Genomic DNA, 26,885 nt, shown 5'->3' on the forward strand with positions numbered 1-26,885 from the left:
CAAAACTGTGAATGGAGCTACTCTGGAGGTGCCTGCTGATGTGTACTGTGATTGTGTACATAGTGCATAGGCTGGTGTAAATACATTTATTTTGGTACTTACTTTTTGATGTTCCTGGTGCAGAACTGTCTACGTCTCCAATGCCCAGTATAGCCTCTGGCTCCAAAGTTGTCTCCACCATGCTTTCGATTGCTGTAGGGGGTGGAACAGTAGATGGCCCTCCTCCAGTGCCATGCATCTCCCTCATGCGCTCCGCCACCCTCTCCTTGGTCCTGGAGGGAAGGTCATACTACCTTTTGCGGATTTCATCCAGGGTGCAGTGGCTGACACCAATGGCATTAATTTTGTTCTGGATGTCCTGCCAGATCTTCTTTTTTGGGCTGTCAGGGACACTCATTGCTGCCGTAATTCCTCATGGTGCAGGCAGCACTCCTCGGTGAGCACCTCCAACTCCTTCTCAGAAAACTTAATTTTGCATTTTCTGCCTCCACTGGGTGTCTCCTTGTCCTGTGTACACATTGTTGCTGCAGCTCCTCTCACCTGGGTGGGGCTCTGCAGTTTGGGCTGGGTGGGCTCCTCCCTCCTCCCTGTTCCATGTGGTTACTTCCTGTTTGTGTCATCACTCAGAACAAGGAAGTGGGTTTTTCAAAAGTTTAATTCCACCTGCATGGAATTTGTGTGTCAGTCGCAATTTGCGACACCGGACCACATCCTTCGTGCAATTTGCGACCTCGCTTTTTGCGAAGGTACTGGAGCTCTTTAAAAGACCACCAGGTACATCACTTAAGGGCACATTCAATTTAGGTTTATTTTTAAGGGTTTGGCGAATAAGTTCTACAAGTACTCAAAACAATATAACATATACCAGTGAATTTATACACCGATCCACTGCATACCACAGTTGTACCTTTGGCATTCTTTGGCAGAGAACACAGCGCAGTCTTCACTGTGCAACCTTTGCGTCCCACTATCTCGGATTGGCTGTATAATGCTACCTAAATGATAATAATGCTGCGGTAAAAAAATAATTTTACATCTGCTAAATTGGAACAATTAAAAAATAATTATTGGTACTTAAAAAGAAATACGTGAAGGCATAATTGAACGGAATACCTGTATGCTACCTGCCAGTTGTACTGCTAGAACAACAAATCCCGAAAGTCAGTCTCAGTGTTCTAAACATATCTTTTGTACGATCAATAACCTTAATAGTCACTTAATCACATATTGAGCATAATTAGCTTCCCTTTTCAGTCCCGGTAAGTGTTTTATTTACACTAAGCAATGTGGAGATTTAAGATAAGGAACAGTTAATATGAAAAACTTTTAATAAAACATGTGGCAGCTGTTATTTGCTGGACCACAATAAAGGTACACCAACACCTCTTTGTCCATTAAACATTCCCAAAATTTCCACTCGCCACAAATTGTACTCATAATTTCAAGCATGGTTTTCAGTTATTTTAAGACACACGTTAGTGCTATTTCAAGCTACATGTTTGATGCATTTTTTTTTTTTTTTAACAAAAGGGCAATCACATTCAATTTGTCTCTGTGTCCATAATTCTGTATTCGAATGGCACCACAAAATGGGATGGGGGTCATTAAAGCATTAAACAAAGGCAACATTATACTGCATGAAAATAAAATATAGACCAAATAATCAAGAGAAATCATGATGGACACATTTTCCTTCAATAAAAATCGATGTGTGATTTAATGAATAATAAATGCTTACATATCTCACTGCAAAGACACTATCAAAAGTAAAATCACAGACAGCCTATTAAGCCAAAAAAATAAGGAGAGCCAGGAAAATGAATGACTAATCAAACAAAGTTATCAGAGCAATATCTCACACACAACACGTTCTTTCTTTACAAAAAATATACAGAAAGACTCTAATAATGTCTTGTTGCCGAACTATTTTTTCAGAAATGCCATTCAAAAGTATATGCTTATTTACATCCAGTTTTATATAGTGCCCATAATCAAACATGTGTCACAGGACTTTACAGAGCATCTGAAGTAGATGTAACTTCATCATGTGCCTTCAAGCGTGTCTGTACGAGTAGACATGCGCCGGTCTCAGGGAATCCCTCAGCACACAAGGGATTTATGTCAGGACTGGAGGCTTTGGATTATGCATCTCCTTCTTTGCTGTTTATTAACCAGAAATTGACAGCAGCCAATCAAAAACAAACATTTTTAACAAACTACCATTCCAAAAAAACATAGCATGACCTCATATCACATGCACCAATCCCCATGTCTCTGTCCTTATAAATCACAGAGTCTCCATGTTGACCACCTCTTTCTTTGCTGCTTCGCATACTGATAAGTGAGCCATAGAATTTTAAATACAATAGCTATAATACAATCTTGTTTCTTTGAATTTTATTGTTGTAGTACGATTCATCTGATAGCTATAATATGATCTTGTTTCTTTGAATTTTATTGTTGTAATACTTTGATTAATGCTTAGGCGTTGTTACAGATTGTGCACCCGGGCGGTGGATGCTGGGAGAAGACGTGCTTTCAGCGCAAGGACAGCAGTCCTACTTGTGGTTCGATAGCCTGCGCGTGCATCCTATGCGCCACAGTCTCAATTGCCAGCTAGTATTGGACCCGGAGCCCACGCCTCGAATCAGCAAGTTGTGAGTCAGCTCCGGTGGTAACTTTAAGGCGGAAGAGCTTATCATCTCCCCATGCCCGCTGCCTGGACTATACAACTGGCTATACAGGCTTGGCCTGAGGGGCATACAAATACTATGTAAGGAAGTCTGATCACAAGTTCTTGCCGCCTCTATACTCCTAAGAGTTTCCCTTGATGGCCTCTTATGTTCTTGGGTTGCTCAACCACCAGTAATTTGATTGTACCAGTGACATTTAATTGGTACCGTTTTGTGCTCCGATCGCCTTCACTACCACTAAATCTAACTAAATTAAAATTGCAGACAGACAGAACCCGGATGGCTCATTTTACCAAGATCAGGAGGACTTACTCCTATCTGGAGACATTGCGCAGGCCCTCAATGACTCCCTTGCCCAGTCAGTGAATAGAACCCTAAAAAGGGTGCTCCAACCCATCACCAGACAGCGGGAAAGGTATGCCTTGATTGTACCCCCCGATAGACAGGCTGGCCCTGTGCCTCTACCACCTAGAGAGCAGCATTCCCCCCAGTCTTCTGAATGGCCCCATACAGCTACCATTGCCCGCTTATCCCAGTCCCTTTCCACAATTATTCTACGCAACCATCCACCAGTACAAAATCCGCCTATATATTTGGGGTTGCCCTTCCCCTGTATCAGCTACCGTTGCTAAGTGCTACACCAAAAGAAAGATGTCTGTGCATCACTTGCATGAGAGACAGTTCTATATTGATGCCATGGATGAATGGAATCCCTTCCTCATAGACATTCGCGGGGAGGCCGATGTTGCCTAATCCTTGCAACCTGTCCAGAGACATCCCACACCTGACCTTCAGCCAACTACTCCTCTTCAGCAGGGGTATGTTTTCTATCCTTTTACCCATTCTTTGACACCTGACGGTAACAGTTCTCATCCGGATCCCTTCTCCCCTCAGGAAGCCAAGGACCCTACAGACGATCTCTGGTCATGCTTTGAAGAACCAGAACCTTATGGGCCTGGCGGCGCAGGGTACGCCTGAAATCTCCTTGGATTCACCTGCCTCAACTAACAGAGACACGGGACACTCTGTCAGGCGTAAAAGATCAGATTTTATTAGCTGCAGCTAGTACAGTTGTCCAAGAAGTACACAAGGTATGTTCTCAGGAGACTGCCACTTTACTTTGTGGCGCACAATCTTATATACCGTATAAAAACCATTAATTAACTACATACACTCCCAGAACACATAGAAAGGAGCCAGTAAGAATAATGTAAAGATAGAACAGAGCCAATAGAAATGTCGGAAAACAAGACAGCACCAATAGAAGGAATTGGAAAACAAAGTATCAAGTGACTTAAGGTTGCCTCCCCTCCAGCTGTGTTTGTCACCCCTCCCTTGAACTAATTCATTAACCGATCCACAACGAAGTTGCATGTGGTGCGATAAGTTTGTGTGCGTTTGGAGGACAGTTGTGAAATGAGAGAATACTAGCAAAGGACAGCGAAGGCCAGACGATAAGATAAGATCGGCGGAGAATAGTGTGAGCCTACAGATAGTTGAAACAAGGATTAGAAAACCAGACAGGGATTAGTGTACTCGGTCAGACCTTAATACCAGCCTTGTAAAGATAGAGGCAGAAGGCTGTTTTGAACACCATGTTGCAGAATAAGCAGAAAAGGCAGAATGGACTTCGTTCGCTGTGCTGCCTGAGTGAAGGCAACATAAAATGGCGGCGGGCCACAAAATGGCGGGTCGATACGATCGTATTAAAAATCGAATTTCCTCAGACCCTCCTTTTGCCAGAACTCAGGCAAGATACACAAACTCATGTTAATCTGAGTCGATGTCTATGGCCATGAGGTCATCAAGCTGTTGCTGTACCATCATTTTGATATTCTCTGCTCTTTGTGACTTGGGTTTGGGAATACATGCAGTAGCACATAGGTTGCAGATGGCAGGACCGCAGTGCATACAAAGACAACAAGAGAATATAAAAGCTAAAATTACTCCAAAGAATGTCAATACCTTCCAACCCCATTTGGACAGTAATCCCCAAAACCACTCTGAAAAGGACCAATCTCCTTCGTCCTGATGAATCGACTCGGAGATTATGTGTAACTTAGAGATAGCTTGGTATACTGTCGGAGCGTCATTAGGTATGAAAATACAGCAACTTGATCCGATCAATTTGCATACTCCACCACGGTCCGCAAGAACAAAGTCTAAGGCAACACGGTTCTGCAAGGTCATAAGACGATCAGCCTGTAGTTCAGCTGTAATGTTACTTAAAGCTCCTACAGTGATGTCTATGGTGGTTTCTACGACACGAACCAATTGCCTTATATTTCTGCTGTTGGCCATTGGACCCCAGAAGGGAAGAAATCCTTTGAGGAAATCTCCTCCCTCTTGTCCTGCTGTGTCTTTCGAATCCACAATCCCACTGCCATATCTATTTTTATGATGGTTCGCAGGAGCGGTGTATGTAGGGGGAAGAAGAAAGGCTATATAACAAGTACCAGAGAAATCAGCTGGCAACCATGTATAAGCCCTATCGTGGCAAACAAAGTATGTACCTTGAGATGGTACTAACGGCAGTGAATTCAGGGCTGAATAAACATATGTATGGGAACATAAACTTTCTCTTTGTCCGGTGTTTGGAGTTCTACCATTTATTTGCAGACAGAAATTTCCTTGTTGGGGTATGACCCGTATCGGAGGAGATTTTCCTTGCTTAACCTTATCATTGAGGCTGGAAATGTAATTAGTTATGTTCCAATTGGTATATGCTTTTCTTTCATCTATGGAAGCTTCACTTTTTTCCATGATTTTAGCCATAGCTACCATTCCCTTTATCAATAAACTATGACTGAAATTTGAACCAACACTATGTGAACTGACAGGTTGTTTAATTTTACTTTGATATGCATTATTGAAAATGACAAAATAAGCCCAAGCGGAACCTTCATAGGAGAATGGAAGAACTAAATATGGCATTCCTTTTTCTACCGTATGTGGTATGAGTCCACACACCCAACAGTCAGTTGTATTGATCACTAACTGATGTTGATGTAACAACTGGACGAAGGAATTGTTAAAGTATTCAGTTCTTCTGATGAGTTCATGCTGGGGAAGAGTGTGAAATAGGTGCGGAGAGATAGTAGAAGAAGATGTAGAGGTAGGAGAAGAGACAACTTTTTGCTGCAGAGTAATAATGATCCAGTTTACAGATGCCAAAAGAATACACGACAATATAATGACGCATAGAGCAATACTACAACGACTACATATTTCTTTACATTTATTCTTTACATTTTTACTTTCTCTTTTATCTAATGTAGCCTCCATCTTTCTAAGTGGATGCTCACGGCAATCTTCCTCAATCACTGTAGTCATGATTATCTACCGTCCTATGACACTGTGAGGTCCTGCAGGCCTATTGCCACTTACTCAGGTCGTAACTAAGACTCCTACCGTGACCCTGCAACCGGGATAGAGTACTACATAGGAGAGAAATTTACAAGTTCTTTGGTCTTGGTCTCAAATTATAGCGTTCCTGTCCAGAGGCAGTCTGGTTTTGAAACAATGTTCCTGGATTTGTCGTGTTCAAGCGACGATGCGATGGTATTGCTTCTTGAAGGATGTCGTCGTCCTCTTTCTCAGAAAGTGTTCCAATTAGACGCGCATCACTGAATGGTACAAATTGCGGAACTTTCTCACTTTCAGAGTCACTGATGCCTCTACGGACCCACTGATCGAAAGGCAAGGGCAAAGGCACTTTCTTGCAGTGCACGGCATGCACCCAGTTTTTCTTTCCTTCGACTTTAACTGCTGTTCTTGTGGTCAAAAGAACCAGGCGTGGCTCTCTCCATCTGGGCTCCAAATTTCTCTGTCGTTGGAAATTTTTCGTGCAGACCCAGTCACCTGGTCGGATGGAATGACCTGGGTCTGTGGAAGCCTCTGGTAGAGCACTCTGAACCTGTTGATGAAGAACACGCAATTTAGTTGTAAGGTCATGCAAGTAGTCAATCAACATCGGGTATGGCAAGTCTGAGTATTTCTTAGGGCGAGGAACTCCCCATACATTAGCTGGGCGACCAAATATCACTTCGTAAGGGCTAAGCCCCAAACGAGAGTGTACTGCTGTTCTGGTGGACAGAAGAGCCAATGGTAAAGCATCAGGCCAATTAAGTCCTGTGCTAGCTTGCACCTTAGCAATTTTAAGCTTCAAGGTTCCATTGTAGCATTCTACTAAACCAGCCGACTGTGGGTGATTCGCCGCGTGGAACTTCTGTTTTATGCCAAGACCTGCACAAACTTTTTGCATGACTTGACCCACAAATTCGCTCCCATTGTCACTCCAGACAATGCGCGGCAAACCAAACCTAGGGAAGAATTCTTTCAAAAGTATTTTGGCAGTTGATAAAGCAGTATTGTCCTTCAGAGGGTAGGCTTCTACCCATCTAGAAAAAGCACATACTACCACCAGAACATATTTGAGGTTGTTGCATCGTTCCATGTGAATATAATCGATCTGCAACACCTCAAATGGATATGTTGGAGGAGCAAAATGACCTGCTGGAGTTGGGGTTCCCTTTCCCGGATTGTACATCAAGCAAACAATACAATGTTTTACTACATTATTTGCACACTTTGGGATCCCCTCATTTTGCCACACTGGAGCCAGAAGTTTACATATTCCTTTTGCACTTAGGTGAGCTGGACCATGTGCCATAGTAACTACAGGTAGTACATAAGCATCTGGTAACAGCCAACGTTGATGTTCTGATAATTCAACCCAACATCCCATCTCATCTAACATTCCTGTACTTTCCTTCCACTTTCTCAACTCATTCTCCGTAGCCTCTCCTTGAATTGATTTCACACTCTCTACTGTATCTTCACACATTCCCTTTTCTCTTACGCAGTTTGCGGGACCTACAACATACATTCGACTTGTGTTGTCTCTGGCTGTCTTTTTCGCTACCTCATCTGCAAATGCATTTCCTCGACCTACATCGTCCACAATCTTTTTGTGTGCACTACACTTCACGATTGCTATCTGAGTAGGCATTGTAAGTGACTCAAGAAGTTCAGTCACTAATTGACCATGTTGTATCTTAGTACCATGGGAAGTAAAGAATCCTCTTTCCTTCCATAAGCGCCCAAAGTTAAACGCTACACCAAAAGCGTATTGGCTATCAGTGTACACGTTTACTCTTTTTCCTTTGGATAACACACACGCTCTAGTTAAGGCTATCAATTCAGCTGCTTGAGCTGAATTATGTCTAATGCGTGCTGTCTCCACAATCGTATGCAAAGTAGTAATAGCGTAGGCTGAAACTGTATCTCCATTCGGGAGCTTGAAACAAGAACCATCTACCCATAGTGTTCCATCTGGATTCACTAATGGCGTGTCTTTTAGGTCAATTCTACCCTTAGTCTCTTCTTCAGTACGGAGAAAACAATCATGCTGTTCAGAGACATCTCTCTCTTCTGGAAGAGGCAACAAAGTAGCTGGATTCAGGGTATTACATCGTTTGATGTGTATGTGACTAGCCAAAAGCGTCAGCTCATATCCGGACAACCGAGCACTCGTAAGATGCTGCGTTTTTGTCCTATTTAGTAAAGTATCCACTGCATGTGGCACCATAACAATGAGAGTATTATCTAGCACTACTCCAGCAGACTGTCGAATAGAAATTGCTGCTGCCGCTGTCGCCTTAAGACAACTAGGCAATGCTTTAGCTACTGGATCTAACGTAGCTGAGAAATATGCGCATGGTCGCTGTTGATCTCCAAAACGCTGCGTTAAGACTGACAATGCACAACCCTCTCTTTCGTGGACAGAGAGCGTAAAGGGCTTACTGTAATCAGGAGTACCCAATACAGGAGCAGAACACAAAGCAATACACAAATCAGTAAAACTCTTCTGACACTCGTCAGTCCACGGAAGAGGCTGAGGTGTATCTTTTAAAGTTAGCGCCAACAGCGGTTTAGCCAATAAAGAGAAACTCGGAATCCACTGTCTACAATAAGAAGTAATGCCCAAAAAGGCACGTACCTCTCTTTGTGTGGATGGCACTGACATTTGTGCAATTGCCTGAATTCGTTCGGGGGTCAATCGTCGTCCCTCCTTTGACAAGAGATGACCCAAATAAGTCACCTCGCGACAGACATATTGTAATTTAGAAGGAGAAAACTTGTGATTCAGATCAAACAAATGACGCAACAGTGCAACGGTCACGTTTTTGCAAATCTCCTCTGAATCAGCTGCAACTAATAAGTCATCCATGTACTGAATGAGAGCGGCACCGGACGGTAAGGAAAAGGCATCAAGATGACATTTTAGAGCTTGACTATAAATAGAGGGACTTTCACAATAACCTTGAGGTGCACGTTTAAACCGGAAGCTTCGGCCTCCGAGGGAAAAACCAAAAATATCTCTACTCTCTTCGGCGATGGGAATACTAAAGAAAGCATTCTTTAGATCAATAACTGAAAACCAAGTCGCTGTAGAAGGTATCATCGTCAACAGAGCAGTGATATCTGGGACTACAGGAAACTGCGGTACGACAATCTTGTTTACCTCCCGAAGATCAATTACAAAACGATAAACAGGAGGCTGAGAAGGATCGGTGCGTTTAAGAACCGGAAGAACAGGACTGTTACATGTATTTCCTCTCGTTTCCTCAACCACACCCTTCTGAATCAAATCATGGACAATTTCCAGAAGTGCTTTCTCACCTTCAGTAGAGATTCTGTATTGCGGAATACGTGGCATTTCAGCATTGGGCTTGAGAGTAACAACATAAGGTGGGATCTCAAGACAACCAACGTCATTCGGACCCGTAGCCCAAAGCGTTTCGGGAAGAGAAAGCAATTCAGGTGGGAATTGATCTTTTGATAAGTACATTGGACTAGTCATTTTCTGTCCTAGAGTGAGGTATACACCAGAAGGTGAACAATATATCGTAGCATGCATTCTTTTTAATAGATCTAAACCCAACAGATTTTCACCACAACCATTCGTCAGAAGAAGCGGAGCTTCTACATCATAAGGGCCTATTGAAACAGGCAAAGGGCAAGAAACTGGATTGCGAACAGGGGCGCCAGAAAATCCTACAGATACATTCGTTAAGCCAGACAAAGGTGCGCCAGGGAGTTTAGAATGAATGATAGAGCTTCTCATGGCACCAGTATCTAAAAGAAATGGCTCTGAAACACCCATTGTAGTGACATTAACATAAGGTCCATTCTGATCCACTGGAATTGACGTAACCCCCTTACTTTGTCCATGGCTGTCCTATTCAAAATGAAGACTTTCATTCCCTCCTTCAATATACTGATCCTCACTGTAATACTGTGTAGACCTAACATTTTGCTGGTCAAAGTAATTTCCGGAATTTGGAGGAACAAAAGAACGCTGCTCTTGGGTTAACACACCTCGACCTCTACCTCTATTTGCTGACTGAGGACCACCACGACCTTGTGAAGCAGATGTTGCTCCATTACGCTGCAACAATGCCGGACAACTGTTCTTAAAATGACCTTCCTCCCTACAATAAGCACATTGATTGGGACCTAGCAAAGGTCTTGGAATGAATGGTTCAGGCTTTTGATACAACCTCTGAAACTGCGAGGCTGTTGAAACTGAGGCTGAACATAACGAGGAGGATAAGCCTGTTGCAAGAAAACTTTAGTTTTTAATTCTTTCGTCTTTTTCTCTTGTTTTTCCCTTTCTTCTTTGTCTCTATTTTCATAATATTGTGCAGTAGCCAATATCTGGGCGGAAGAAGAAACTGCCCATGAACTCTCGGAGTCTTTTAGCTTGTGTGATAGTTCAGGAAGCAAGTTATATACGAACTTATCCACAAATAATCGCTGTCCCCCTTCTGTAGCCATATCTTGACCACTGTGATCAATGAATGTCTCCTCGAATCGGGTAAAGAAATCGGAAACACTTTCATCTTTCTTTTGTTTACATGCTGCTAGCTTATCCCAATTAACTCTCAAAGCAGGCATCATTGTTTTCATTAATGTAATAATCCTACCAGGGAGTTCTGAGATCAAAGTGTCGGGCTTTGCACCACCTACTTGACCTCTATCTGCGGCAATAATAGCGTTCCAATCGCCGCCTAATTCTTGAGCGTGATCCTCTCTACGAATTTTAGCCCATATTGTCTGTGGAACTACATTTCCCATCAACATGTCAATATCTGCTAGATTCATAGTACATGCATCAACTGTTTGCGACAACTCTTTATAGTAACCAGCAGGATTTTTGCGTGAATCTGGTAGTGACTGTTTAAGTGCTAAAACTTCAGACCTTTTCCAGGGGACATGTATCCATATGCACTGAAAATGCGCAGGAATAGCTGGATTAGCACCTGCTGCTGCAACTTCTTCCTTCCATATTGGAGAAACCTCTCTCATGGGATAGTTTTTCAGTGCTGTCCTAACTGAAGGATCAGAATCAGGAAAAGTCTGTGAGAACAATAGGGATCTGAAAGAAATAAGTGTTCTGACAGCGTTTTCAACCTTAGGACCCACAATAAGTCCTTTGTCAAAGTCAGCCTGAACATCTAACAGATCCTGTGGGACCGAACCCAAATTCATATCCTCCCATTCTTTAGCGAGAGTATCGCACATAACTTTAAAAACATATCTCTGCGTAGGTGCATTCCATTGCAGAAAGGTGGTCATAATATCAGACGTACTATATTGGGGACCCTTCTTGATCCATCTACAAGCAAGTGAGTCCAATTTTTCTCGCTCTTCGGAGTCTGGGAATTGACTACGAGACTGTCTTCGAGAAAAAGCTGGAGACACATTTAAAGCTTCAAAGAAAGGTGATAAGAGACCAGAGACAGTATCTGCAAATCGCTTACGCATAGATGGAGAATTTGACATAAGGATAGGGGACAAGGTATTAGGTGAATTAACTAAAGGAGCATTAGGAATTGCCAAAGGAGCAGAAGGCAAAGGAGTTAAAGGCAAAGCTGGCATAGGCAATACTTGAGGAGGCAATTGTGGAAAAGCTGGAGCAGGCGGAAGCACAACTGGCGGCTGAACAGGCTGTAACATCGGGGGTGCATTAGCACCTTGTACATAGGGCGGAGGCAATTTCAATAAGTGGGACATTAAGGAATCTTCCTCAAAATCTTTTCTCTTATCAAGGGAAGAGATAGGCAACGTCGGATAGCATTTATCTATTGCCATTCGATGCTGTCTGTCTGAAATTTCCATTGCATTATCTATTTCATCATCTTTGAATTGCTGAGCAGCCTGTATAATCGTCATTCCCTGTGTTTTCCTATCTCGTTTCGCTTGTTTAATTTCTCTCTGTTTGGCTTCCTTACGCCAAAGGCGAAAAGAGTCAAACATTGCCGGCCGGGCTTTTCTTTTAAATAACGTTGCTTCTAAATTATCTAGCACATCAGTTTCGAAACTACCATTTTCTGGCCATTTTAAAACACCATCTTTCTTTGTATATCGGGTCCATGTCTTATTAAAGGCAATAGGACCAACACCATGTTTAGAATAGAGCTCATATGTGGGAGTTCCAACCGAAGGAATCGGACAGGAGTCCTCAAGCTGGGAGTCCCTATTACAACCAAAGCAACAAAGTTTTCCAAACTTAGTCAGACCAGACATCTCACGATTTTTACTGGCTGTTCACAAACATCAAGGGGGTAAAACTTTCAGTTTACACAGCACAAATGCACTTACCCCTCGGCTTTGGCCACTGCAATGGCCAAATCTAAGGACCTAAGGACAAAACAAAGACCAAAATTTGTGGGCGCGACCCACCAAATACTTAACTAAGGATGTCTTCTTACACCAACAGAGGCCTGTCTATCGTCTCGCTTTACCATACATCATCAAAGAAAGGGCCAAGGCAGGGCGGCAGTCAGGGCAGCAGTCGTCAGTAGCCGTCAGGAAGGAGTAACCGCGCTGAAAAAGACCTTCGGACCACTTCGACATACAGGGGTCGCTTGACGTGGCTCGCGATTCCTCCAGAATTTTCTTGCGGGGTTCCTCACAACCTTCAGGCAGAACCGGTACCGCTGAAGCCGCCCCACGTTGGGCGCCAGTTGAAGAACCAGAACCTTATGGGCCTGGCGGCGCAGGGTACGCCTGAAATCTCCTTGGATTCACCTGCCTCAACTAACAGAGACACGGGACACTCTGTCAGGCGTAAAAGATCAGATTTTATTAGCTGCAGCTAGTACAGTTGTCCAAGAAGTACACAAGGTATGTTCTCAGGAGACTGCCACTTTACTTTGTGGCGCACAATCTTATATACCGTATAAAAACCATTAATTAACTACATACACTCCCAGAACACATAGAAAGGAGCCAGTAAGAATAATGTAAAGATAGAACAGAGCCAATAGAAATGTCGGAAAACAAGACAGCACCAATAGAAGGAATTGGAAAACAAAGTATCAAGTGACTTAAGGTTGCCTCCCCTCCAGCTGTGTTTGTCACCCCTCCCTTGAACTAATTCATTAACCGATCCACAACGAAGTTGCATGTGGTGCGATAAGTTTGTGTGCGTTTGGAGGACAGTTGTGAAATGAGAGAATACTAGCAAAGGACAGCGAAGGCCAGACGATAAGATAAGATCGGCGGAGAATAGTGTGAGCCTACAGATAGTTGAAACAAGGATTAGAAAACCAGACAGGGATTAGTGTACTCGGTCAGACCTTAATACCAGCCTTGTAAAGATAGAGGCAGAAGGCTGTTTTGAACACCATGTTGCAGAATAAGCAGAAAAGGCAGAATGGACTTCGTTCGCTGTGCTGCCTGAGTGAAGGCAACATAAAATGGCGGCGGGCCACAAAATGGCGGGTCGATACGATCGTATTAAAAATCGAATTTCCTCAGCTTGACAGACACTGCGCCCCAGGCCCTACTATCTACCCTTTCTTCCCTGAACGACCTGTAGCATCCCCTTTCTTCATGCAACAACGATGCCTTCCCGGACTTAACTTCCTCTGCTTCAAGTGTTGTTTCCTTCACATGTCACAAACAGCACCTCTCAGAACCTCAAAATCACTCTTCTGACATCAGCTTCCCTCCCTCAGCTCACAGAATGGCCCCAGTCTCCGATCCTGATACGACAATTCATTCCTTCTCTGACCAGACGCACCCATCTATGATGGCAGACCACCTTCAGGTCCACCCTTCGGCAGGTCTTGACAGAGACGTTCATACCAAACCCCAAGTACTCTCGACGGACATCCACACTAAAGTAAAGTTAAACCCTCATTTGCCCCTCCTTTTAAAGCAACCCCTTTGTCAGATATTTGAGATGGTGGTCCTCGCCCCAAACAGAGATAAACCAGGGGATTCCGGTGCCATTCTAAAATGGGCACAGAGACCTGTGGGCAGAGAACAGGCAACACTATCCATAGTGCACCAACCCGTGGAATAAATCTGCAATGACCCCAAAATAGCGAGGTTTGATACAACAGATGCAGGCCCTATGACCAATGACAAATCTGCTCGAGTATAAACATTCTATTCACAGAACATCCACTGAGCAAATAGGCATGACCTACTGAAAGTCCAAAATGTCCTGTTGTAGTATATCAAATCAAGAGCTAACTTTACTATGCCCGGGTTATTTCCAAAAATCCTATTGTAACGCAATGCGTTTTCCCCAAATCTCAGGTCGCAGACAAATACCGGCATACATTATCAAAGTAAGTTGTAACCCATATTTCCAGTTACTTAGAGAATAAGCCCCATTGTTTCCTATTTTCACATGATTACCCATTGTTTGTCACCCAGTATCTGCATTCCCGGTGGTTTTCTCTATTCGGAAAGGTATTTTCCACAGAAAATTTCCCTCTATTAAACGGAGGAAAAGTATAATTCGATTGCTTAAGCTCCGTAATTATCTACTATGGCTTTTGTTTCCAACATCAATATAAACATTAATAATCTGAATTAGAGGTAAGTATTACCATGCATGATACTACGAGTTGATTCTATAGATTATATTTTCCATTTGAAGTATGACGCTGATAGCTCATCATCAATAAAAACGTTGGTTCTCTTGACGCAGGTTCTTTCATGGAATGTGAACGGTCTCTTGGACAAAATTAAGAGATCCGCAGTGTTCAACACCTTGCGCAGATATGCCCCTTCAGTGGTCCTGTTACAGGAGACCCACCTTCTTGGCACTAAATGCCCCATGTTGGCACAGGGGGCTTTGACAAGGTTTTCCACGCAGGATTCGCAAGAGGCTCCAGGGGAGTGGCTATTCTATTCCACCATTCACTACCCATAGTGGTTACTGCCACGCAGTCAGACCCACAGGGTAGGTTTGTAACGGTGACCGGTACGTTACATGGCTCACCGTTTAATCTTGTGTATGCTTATGCACCTCCAGCTGGCTTCGACACCTTTTTACTTGCTCTCCGCCGGGGACTGACAGGCCTCCCCTAGGGCATTACGCTAGTTGGAGGGGACTTCAATTCCGTCCTGGACCCAAAACTTGATGTGCCTGGGCCTATATTTGCCACTCGCACCGGAAGGGCATCGAGCATGAATGGGTGGGCTGTGGGTCTGGGCCTATGCGAAGTATGGCCTGGATCGATCTCGTATTTCTGCCGGCATTAGATATTTCTAGGGTCACTGGTGCGGAGATATTACCTCGCGATGTCTCAGACCACTCACCAATACGAATCCGATTGGATGGTGTGGACCCGACCCAGCGCCCAACGTGGCGCATGAATGCATGGTACTTACAGGACGAGGAGTATACCCTCGAGATAAGGGACCATCTTACCCAATATTTTGAACAGAACTTAGGGTCCGTGAAATCCCCAGGCACGATATGGGCGGCGTGCAAGGCCACACTTAGAGGCTACGCTAAACACCGTGTGCGCGCCCGAGAATGCACGTGCAATTCCCAGGTGGCGGATCTCGAAGCCAAGGCATTAGACCTCCTCAGCGTCAGTCTTGAGACGCCTTACTATGGTTAGAGAGGAAATTAAACAATTGGTACTAGAATCCGCAAAGCATGCCTGGAGAGCATCAGCAGCTCGCGTATACGGTTGGGGAGACAAGAACGGCAAACTCATGCATTGGTTAGCCTCGCGCCCACTAGCCGATAGAATTATCCCCGAGGTTGAGGACGAGACGGGCTCACTCGCGAAGACTCCTACTGAAATCATTCAGAGTTTTGCCTCCTACTACGCACAACTATACACGGAGCGGCCCCGGCCGCGGCCCCCGGCCGAAAGGGAGTCCCCCCTATTGGACGACATTGTCCTTCCTAAGATATCACAAGCGACCAGGGAACACTTAGGCGAACCCTTAACACTGGCCGAAATTACAGCAGCAATATCCAACCTGTCTTCGGGCAAAACACACGGCCCAGACGCCTTCCCATCGGAACTTTACAACAAACGCGGGGACATCCTAGGTCCCTACCTACTTAATATGTATGATGAAGCTGAGAAAGCCGGCTGTTTCCCTGCTGGGATTGACCAAGCCACACTAGTAGTAATCCCGAAGACCCAACTGCCGTCGCGTAACCGTTCGGCGTACAGACCTATCTCCCTCCTGAACACCGAGATTAAAGTGCTATCAACCGTGCTCGCGACCAGGTTGAAGGAAGCGCTCCACTCACTAGTACATCCAGACCAGTGTGGATTCATGCCGTCACATAGCACCAGACACTGCATTAGACGATTGAATGTGGCACTGGCACACCGCAACATTCTGACTCGGTTCCCTCTGGCCCTTCTCTTACTCGACTTTGAAAAAGCCTTTGATACTGTGGACTGGTCCTACCTGGAGCAAGTCCTAGGAAATAATGGTATCAACCCAAATTCCGCGGCCTTATCAGGCTACTCTACTCCAACCACTCGTATTCAAGTGAATGGGGTAGCCTCCGAACCATTTCCCATCTGTCGTGGTACTCGGCAGGGATGCCCACTGTCCCCGCTGCTGTTTGCCCTTGCAATTGAACCATTGGCGAAGCTGTTGAGAGAGGACCCCCTGTTAGAGGACTGGTCGTGGCCTACAGGCCCAGAGGACCGGGTAGCTTTGTACGCGGACGATGTCATCTACTTTTCCAATCCGGCCACGAGTGGCCCACGAATCCTACAACTTCTAGACCTTTTCTCACAAGCCTCTGGTCTGACTTTAAATCCGAGCAAATCCCTACTGGTCCCTTTGCATCCTTCCAGAGAATGCGTCGACTGGCAACAAAATATCCCGATCCGTCGAAACAGTTTTAAATATTTGGGTGTCCATATAGCCATGATACCTGAACTAGCATGGGAACTAAATATTACCCCCCTCATTAAGAATACCAAGAAAGATCTCACACGCTGGCGGACCCTACCCCTTAATCTACTGGGTAGAATAGCACTATATAAAATGATGATACTCCCCAGATTTCTATACCAATTACAGAACTTCCCACTCCCGGTCCCCCAGAAATGGTTCAAAGAAGTAGAGGCGGCAGCGCGCCAATTTTTGTGGCACGGCTCCCGCCGAAAACTATCCTTCGCCACATGTCAAAGAGATGTCCATGACGGGGCTGGGGATCTCAAACATTTATTTTTATTATTTGGCTACGCACTTGCTAGTGGTTAACGAATGGCTGGCCGGAGCTTGGACTGACCCAACGTACAGACTAGAACTCCAAGTAATGGGCTATAATGGGATTTTTAACGCACTATATGGAGGCCAGATCCCGCAGACTATCCCAGAGGTGACTAGAGTGATTCTTACAGGGTGGCGAGCGGCCCAAAAGGTACCGGGTTGGTAACATCGGCTCACCCAACAGACCCCTCTTTGGCGGGGGAAGTGGCTGGGGGAAGTCTCCGCATTGGAAGGTTTCAGGAAATGGGACAACATCGGGATATCCACCCTCTGGGACATCTGGGGTGGGTCACACATGCGATCCTTTGAGGAACTCCAGGGAACTTACTCACTGAACAATACCCAATTCCACAAATATCTACAACTCAGACACGCTCTACTATCACACATACGAACAGGGGACAATATTCCTGAACACAGCCCACTGGAAGTGAGGATCCTGATGGGAGGCCTGGGTAAAAGGGGAATATCCCAGATATATCGCTCCATCCTTACTAACACATCCCCCTCCCTCGAAGGACTTCGTCAAAAATGGGAGGGGTGGGTTGGCCCCATAGATGACACAAACTGGAGGGAAGTATTACTGTCCCCTCGGTCAACGGCCATAACCTCTCGATTCCAATTGCTACAAACTCTCTTCCTGCACGCAGCATACCTCACCCCCAAAAGACTCTTTCAGGCAGGTCTCCGACCTACAGCCAGTTGTCCTCGATGCTCACACCCAGAAGCTGACTTCTTCCACATGGTCTGGACCTGCCCCACTATAGAGCTATACTGGAGAACGATTTTAGGGGAGATCTCAGAGGTCTTACAAATAGCTGTGGAGGCGTCCCCTGTACCGATCTTGCTGGGAGCCACCGGGGAGACAGGGTTGATTAGAGCAGATCGAACCTTTTTTGGAGTGGTGTGCCTGGTAGCAAAAAGAGACATTATGACAGAGTGGAAATCGGAAAGGGCACCAGCACTCGCCAAATGGAGGCGGGGTGTAGACTGGTGTGCACAGTGCGAAAAGCCAGTGTACAAGGCGAGGGGGTGCCCTAACAAATACAATAGAGTATGGGGGAAATGGGAGAACACGCTGGGCAACTAACCTGTCTGCGACAGATGAACTCACGGACAATCCTCATTCCCGAACAAAAACTTATGGAAGGGGGGGGAAAGACAGTCCAGAGATACAATCTTATGTGTTGAGAGAACCGTGCCTTAGTTACACTACCACTCAAAAAATCTCTCTCAATCGTTGCAACACCGAGGACTACTGGCTCTGATCTCTTTGAGTGTGTATACACAATGTTTACATATCCCGTGGGGGCCGACAGGACGATAGACGTATTCAGGTTAATGGTGCCATGTTATTTACGTTTGTACTTACATTTGTGTTATTTCTTTTCGTTCTCCCTAAAATCAATAAAAATTCTTTATTAAAAAAAAAGTTGGTTCTCTGAATTAGAAGTATGTGTCTCCATGCATCAGTCTATGGGTTTAGTTCTGTACTTCTTACGTATCTTTCAGTGGATGTAAGTCGCTATTGGATAAGTGTTCGATTTTTGGCCCCCTTCCCTTATGTCCTCATGGTACGCAATTGATTGAAACAAGACTATTCTAAAGATAACATATTCTTATGTGCTCTCTATGCAGATGGTTTCTTGAATTTTAATTGGACTCAGTCAGTCCAGTTCCTCTTCTTTCTCCAAGACTAACGCACAGACCGGTTGATCTTTTATTCCATACAATCTTCCCCCCTCTCTCTCTCCAATCTACCTGGTGTTTCACAGACTCAGTTTCTTTCTCCAGAGGTGAGTAACCTATCCTGCATCGACCAATCAACCACCAGGGACTGTGTTAGATCCTTCTGGTGTATATGTAGTTTTCCCGCAAAACGGTAAAGTACTGAAGTGACATTTTCAGTTTCCTTCAGATTCTTTCCACTGTGCGCAACTGAGAGAACTCATACGGATCAATCTCCCTTAGAGGTCAGTGAGCCTCTCAAGTCTTGGAAGCTGAAACTCTCAGTGATGTTAGTCTCAGGTATATTAATACTTTGGTCCCTCTATGCGGCATTTGTAGAGGAGAACAGTCAATACTTGCCTGTACCTTTCTGGTCCGTTTAAGGAATGAATGTCCCTAACCTAATAGTTCATATGGGTTATTTTACTTTGGGGTTGTTCATTTCTTGTTAAGGGTTTATCCCAAGGGAGGCCATGCTCTTTCATAGTTTTGAATATTCTGAGTTAACTAGTTCAGCGTATTCAAAAAATATTCTTTTACTCCATCAAGTTGTAAACATTCGGGACCTGATGCGTCTGAGAGTCCCTACGATGGCCCGATTCCCTTTACCTTTTACCCAATGGATCTGCGTTCCCTATTCTCACAAGTATGTTCCAACATTTATCTTCTCAAATGATAATTTGGCTCTGTCCTTCAGAAGATGCCTTTTCCCTAGAGGCGGGGGGGGACTTACCGGGAAAGCATAATAGTTTTAAGACATAATGAACTCCGTTTCCCTTCTGTCGCCTGTTACTAGGCATGAGACACTCAGATTTTTGTTTTCACCTTTTTCGAGTTCTCTGCTTAAGTGATACTATCTGCATATCCTTTCTTAATGTAGGAGCAGTCCAGTGGACTCCTCTGCCTTCTGTTCATTGAGATGTATGGAGTATTCTCATAACAGATTCCTCTCTTCTGATAAGTTCTGCCGTCTGAAAAAGTATTTTCAACTGCAGGTCATATACGAAGGAGACAAGCCAACATTTTCATATAATTTGTTCCATACAATCAAAGGATGATGACCACGCCTTAGTCTCATCAAGTGCAGCCTTTTTCCTGGATTGGTTTTCAGTCATCATGTTAGGCGTTGATGGCGTTTTCTATAATATGCTAATTTCTTTTTTGTTCTCTGAGCGATCCCAGTTTCGCACTTATTCTGAGCGAACAAACAGTTGCTATCCCTCTCAGGAATTCTCATAATTTCTTTAAGAGATTTACTTTTGGATTATATATATCTACAGTATTGTCCAGTCTGATGGTTTCCTTATCAATCTGAAGGAGAGTGTTGCCCCTTAGCACATGCAACTGCCACATGTTTGAGAGCTTATTCAATACAACTGGTCGGGGTCTCAACACTATAATATATATGTTCTTGTAGTCATGACATTCTTCAAGGGTCTCGGACATCACAAACGAGAGGACTCAGTATTATCTTTTTTTCTACAAATGGGTTTGGTTAAAGCCTTCATTGGATTAGATGAGCTTTGAACAAGCATAATCTGAAGCCTCCATACAATAAAAACTTTTCTAGCAAACGAGTTAAGAATTTTAGATTCTCCTCAGGACTAGGAGGCGAGGGTTATCCCACCCACACATAAATAATGTTAGATTATTTCACTGCAATGTCCCCTGATTATGTTACCCACCAGCATGCAATAAATGATTCTGATGTTGTGTCCTTCAGTTTTACATGATTTGAGATGTAATAAAGTATTCTGATGCTGTGTCCTTCAGTTTGACAGGCTTTGAGCTGTAATAAAGTATTCTGATATTGTGTCCTTCACATTTTACATAATTTGGATGTCCTACTTCAGAGTTTACCCTCGATGTTTGGTTGAGATAGGAGTGTTTCATTCATACCCAGCTATGGAATAAAGATTCTGAAGTGCATTCAGCCACTGACGAAAAGAAAGAGGTGTTCAACATGGCGACTGTGATTTATAAGGACAGAAACATGGGGATTTGTGCATGTGATATGAGGTCATGCTATGTTTTACGGGAAATGTAGTTTGTTAAAAAAGTTTTTTTTGATTAACTGCTGTCGATTTCTGGTCAATAAACAGCAAGGAAGGAGAAGCATAATCCTATCCTCCGAGTCCTTAAAAGAATCTAAAATTCTTAACATGATTTTTTTTTATTCCACACCAGAAAGGCACACGGATGAGGATTCCTACTATGGCCCCAGGGGCATCGGAAGGTGCACAAAGAACACAGGAGGCCCCTGTGGAACGGTGGAGTGCATGCTCGATCAGTCCGTGAAACTGGCTCAGACACACCCAATCTGAGCAGCAGCTGAGCCCTTAAGTAATCGGGCAGCTCTGCAGAGGTAAAACATTAGTTTGGAAGTAGTTAACAAGCAGTACCAGCAGATCTTAGAGACTGCAGAAGGGCTGTCTAGGCTCAACCCAAAAAAGTCCCACAAAGCGGATGAAAACAGTACTTCACTGCACCCGGGAAACTGATAAGACAAGCACACTTAGAAAAAGCATTGGTAAATGCAAGAAAATAGTGTCCCAGCCAATAAAAACGGAGGAAAAGAAAGTGGCAAACACATGAACCAATGAACTCAAGGAAAGCAGGGATGTTAGCCCCTTTTAAGATGTATATTTAATACAACAGATTTCACAAGCACAGCGCTGTGCAGGTGAAACCTAAAAATGGATTTTTGTAATAAGCATTGCACTAGTTTACTGCTTGAAGTCCTCTGCCATTTAAAGTGTCTTCATAAGGCATGCAAAGTACTTTAAATGTGCCGGTACTCACATGTACTGAGTACCGGCACTTCTTATTTTTTTCACTCTGAGTACCGGCACTTCTCTGCTACCAAGCAGAGTACCGGTACCCATGAAAGGTAGGCTCATTAGCGGTTAATGCTGGCGAGCACTAGGCTCTCAGAGTTCAACCCGCCTCTGACAGCAAAGGTACTTCTGTTGCCCTAAACTGACCCCGCTGAGCTATTCAGTGGGGATTATGTGCCTAATGTCTGGGTATTTACGATCACGCTGTGTTTGACAGAACAGGGTCCATTCAGGCCCTGTGCTGACAATCACATTTACGCACTCGTGTGCTTTTGTGTAAACACAAAAATTGAGGCAGCCCGCTCACAGTGACAACTAAGAAAGACATGGGAGGAAAGTTTAAAATGGCTTTGATCCAACCTGAGTCTCTTGAACAAGGGTCTGCTTATGTATGTGTGTTTGCCTGCTGGTATGTGTGTGTCTTTGTGTGAGAGAAAAGCGAATGAAAGAGAGAGAATCGGGGCACTTTAAGGAGGACTGTGTGGAATGCTTTGGGTGTGCGCCTCTGGTTGTTTCTTTCTGTGTGTGCACGTTCAAGAATATATAGTATTGTGCAAAACGACAGCAAATATGTATGCCAGTAAGATAAATAGTGTTGTGTTTCGCTTACATTTCGTTTAACGAGTTAACTTGTTTTGTTTATTCAAACACATTTCTCATGGGCCTTGGCATGTGCTGCAACTGGTATATAAGTCAAAGTATCCCATGTCTTGCTCTTAGCCCCGCCCCTAGCCCCACCCACCACACTACTAGTATATGTTAATGAGTACCTGCACTTATTTTTTCCCATTTAAAGCACTGGTTACACTGCAAAGAATTGTTACAATCATATGAATACCAAATATCAGCCTACTGCACAAGTATTTTTCAGTCAGCCGCTTCTCGTCTTCTGTGATAATGGGGGCGGGTTGCAGGGTGCTGAATCTGCTGAATGGGCAGAGGCAGAGCAGACTGGAGTTGATGAGAAGCCCAGCGAGTATCTTCCCCTAATTCGATTTTCAATAATACAATATAACTCTGCCAGGGCCCCGAGCCTCTTACCAAGTTCGCCGCTCGTCCATCTGAGCTCGTCCCCACGTGCTTCGATGATTAGGTTAACGGGTGCATCCTCACTGAAGAAGTGTTGCACCTCTCCCAAGTCTCCGCTGAAGAGAGCATTCTGCACCAGTGGATCGCTGCAGACCTGTGAATCCATGCGCCGGGTAAAATGTCCCAGCCCCCTGCTTAGCCACGGCGCTGAACTAGTTTTCTGTAGAGCTCGGTTCCGCCTTTGGACGTATTTGTGGCGTTCTAGAAGCTCTTCTTCCAGGCGCAGAGACCGCAGAGCCGAAGAGGAGAAGGCAAAGGTACTGCCCGGCATGGCGCTGTTAGGCTTCTGTCTGATTGACCTTGTGGTCTGGCACGGGACATTGGCTCTAGGCGAGCCACGCACGATATTCATTCTGCAGGGCTAAAAATAAAACATTCTGCTTTCCCTCCGGTGCCTGGTATTTTGTTTACCAGCTTTGAGTGTCATTAGGTCATCAGGTTATTCATTCTGGAACTCGTTAGTCTTTTTAGTTCTGGTTTAAAGACAACTTTAGCTGTTGACAGCTTCATGTTCTCTAATAAATATTATACAGAAAACACACACATATGTAGGTGCTCCCAGTTAATATTCTTTCATCATCTGTTGACATGTCATTCAAATTATACCTCCTCCTACCCCCAGCAAAAAGTATAGATAAACTGACCAGCCCACTGTAGCCATTAGTGACTGCACTTTGAGTGACTGTATTTTGCCCTTGTACATGTATACATATACCTAAAAAAATAATTCCCCAAAAATAGCAATTGGCAGACACTTGCACTTCCCAGTGACTTATAGTTTTTATTTAATAATAGGGTTACATCAACAATTTTTATAACTGTCAAGACATTTATTGAAAATTACGATGTTCATTCCTCACTATAAACAAGTTTTGGATAATTTATCCTACTGACAATTAGCACTTCATTAGACAACCTAGATTGTATATGCAGATTTTTGGTTGAAGCCACACACCCCACACACAGCATTGTAATTGACATTTAAATTACTTTTATATGTCTTGAGAGAGCCCTCTAGTAACTACTTGTGAACCAGCATCTCCTCCAAGGGCGGCTCCTCTGTTAGGGCCCTGCCTGGGTGCTCCCAGCCAATCCTAACGCTGCTCTGAGCAGTGTCAGGATTGGCTGCAGGACAGGCTAGGAGCCTGTGTCTGCCTGCAGCCAGCCGAGGAGAGGAGCGGGGTGCGGTGGCGAAAAGGTACGTTTTCATTTTTTTAAATTTTAGATCCCACCCCAGCGCGCCGCACCCGCTCCGCTCCTTATGAGCGAAGCGAGCCCCGACTGATCTCCTCTATTGGAGTGTTGTACAAGTACTGTCAGTATACACAAAATACTCCTCCCAAATCAAAGAATTTTGGAAATGCTTGCCGTTCTTCCTGATACTGAGCTCCATCCTTCCCTTAGAATAAGACACATACATTTGTCATTCCCTCAAGGGAGACTCATATGCCTGCAGTAATGCTGCTGCCCCCTAGAGAGAGCTTCACAAGGCTACAGCAAATCAATTCTCCTGGATGGAGAGTACAAAAAAAGTTGCAAACTCCCACGTGTGAGACCTTCCTAAAAGAAAAGCAACTAAAATAAACAATTTAATTGTGTCCTACTTACCAGTAAACAAAAGTTCCTATAAATATAAGGGTGTGATCACAAACTTTAAAGCATGAAGAAATGTATTGAAATTTGTAATTTGAACTCATTATAATGGACCAGCTTTGACAAATAATCCTACTTAAAATAAGCACAATTGGTTAAAATAGCAAAAGTGTATATTTAAATTTATACATCAAAGCCACACACTCTCAAAATGTGGCTTTGGTATTTCAGTAAATGTGATAACAGACATGGTGGTCTTCTGACACCAGCAGCCAAGACCCATTCCCATGAAAACATCCAACCACAGTGAATTGCACCTTACCTCATGAATACTGAAGAGATACTACAAATCAGAATTGAAATGACCTATTAGTACATAGGTCAGTTCACAACATTCTTTTCCAATCCATCGGGTGAACAAGAGACAAATTATTTGTCATATTTATCTTACATGTGGCTAATGTTGTTATAGATGGAGCCTTATCATTGCTATTACATAGTGTTAAACCAGTGTGCTGATCACTTGTTAAATCACTGGCTTTATCTGATTTAACAAGATGAATTATTTTAGGGGCAATGAAAATCTCAGTGAAGGCCTTAACCACCTTCAGGTCTCCACATGGTGTCCTAGTTATAGGAGCGTTTGGACTAATCTGTATTCATAGATGCTAAATATAAACTATCCTCCTTTTGCCATTGGTATTTTATTTACCAGCTTAGAACATTCAGTTATTTGTGCACAAGAACAGTGCTTCCCAAACTTTATAGAACTACAACCCATGTTTTAGAACAACAAACTTTTTGTGCCACACGAAGCTGCGATAGACATGAGGTGGCGATTTTTAAATGTAACAAAAGGAACGTGTCGTAGAGCACTGCTGTTTACAGACAGCACAATTTCTAGGGCAACGGGCACTAAATTTACACAGACATACAGTTTTACTGAAAAACTATCTTGCACATGTAAAGAAATGGCTCCCTGTTGCAATTACTCCCCACTTTTTGCCTGATACTGATGCTGACTTGACTGAGAAGTGTGCTGGGACCCTGCTAACCAGGCCCCAGCACCAGTGTTCTTTCACCTAAAATGTACCATTGTTTCCACAATTGGCACACCCCTGGCACACAGATAAGTCCCTTGTAAAAGGTGCCAGTGGTACCAAAGGCCCTGTGACCAGGGAAGGTCCCTAAGGGCTGCAGCATATGTTGTGCCATCCTAAGGGACCCCTCACCTAACACATGCACACTGCCAATGCAGATTGTGTGTGTTGGTGGGGAGAAAAAAGGCAAAGTCGACATCGCATCCCCCTGCCATACACACAAAATACTGCCTGTGGCATAGGTAAGTCACCCCTCTAGCAGGCCTTACAGCCCTAAGGCAGGGTGCACTATACCACAGATGAGGGCATAGCTGCATGAGCAGTATGCCCCTACAGTGTCTAAGTCTATTCTTAGACATTGTAAGTACAGTTGTGGCCATATTAAGTATATCGTCTGGGAGTTTGTCAAAAACGAACTCCACAGCTCCATAATGGCTACACTGAATACTGGGAAGTTTGGTATCAAACTTCTCAGATTAATAAACCCACACTGATGCCAGTGTTGGATTTATTAAAAAATGCACACAGAGGGCATCTTAGAGATGCCCCCTGTATTTTATCCAATTGTTCAGTGCAGGACTGACTGGTCTGTGCCAGCCTGCTGCTGAGAAACGAGTTTCTGACCCCATGTGGTGAGGGCCTTTGTGCTCTCTGAGGACAGAAACAAAAGCCTGCTCTGGGTGGAGGTGCTTCACACCTCCCCCCTGCAGGAACTGTAACACGTAGCAGTGAGCCTCAAAGGCTCAGGCTTCGTGTTACAATGCCCCAGGGCACTCCAGCTAGTGGAGATGCCCTCCCCCTGGGCACAGCCCCCACGTTTGGCGGCAAGTCCAGGGGAGATAATGAGAAAAACAAGGAGGAGTCACCCACCAGTCAGGACAGCCCCTAAGGTGTCCTGAGATAAGGTGACCCCTGCCTTTAGAAATCCTCCATCTTGATTTTGGAGGATTCCCCCAATAGGAATAGGGATGTGCCCCCTACCCTCAGGGAGGAGGCACAAAGAGGGTGTAGCCAACCTCAAGGACAGTAGCCATTGGCTACTGCCCTCCCAGACCTAAACACACCCCTAAATTGAGTATTTAGGGGCTCCCAGAACCGAGGAAGAGAGATTCCTGCAACCTGAAGACGAAGAGGGACTGCTGACCTGAAGCCCTGCAGAGAAGACGGAGACACCAACTGCTTTGGCCCCAGCCCTACCGGCCTGTCTCCCCACTTCGAGAAAAACTGCAACAGTGACGTATCCCCCAGGGTCCAGCGAGCTCAGAAGCCTCAGA

At 44.4% G+C, this 26,885-nt stretch overlaps 1 protein-coding gene across 1 annotated transcript in view; it reads right to left on the bottom strand.

The window, feature by feature from the left end:
• The window catches only part of ASB10 (ankyrin repeat and SOCS box containing 10), a 943,773-nt gene extending 920,581 nt beyond the window's left edge, over positions 1-23,192 (bottom strand). Inside the window, exon 1 of the mRNA XM_069210746.1 lies at positions 22,871-23,192. Within this exon, the coding sequence (XP_069066847.1) occupies positions 22,871-23,189 (319 nt within the window). The 5' untranslated portion in view covers positions 23,190-23,192. The remainder of the gene's footprint in view (positions 1-22,870) is intronic.
• Between the last annotated feature and the right edge of the window lie 3,693 nt (positions 23,193-26,885).

This window comes from Pleurodeles waltl, chromosome 10 (genome assembly GCF_031143425.1).
Source record: "Pleurodeles waltl isolate 20211129_DDA chromosome 10, aPleWal1.hap1.20221129, whole genome shotgun sequence".
NCBI lineage: Eukaryota > Metazoa > Chordata > Amphibia > Caudata > Salamandridae > Pleurodeles > Pleurodeles waltl.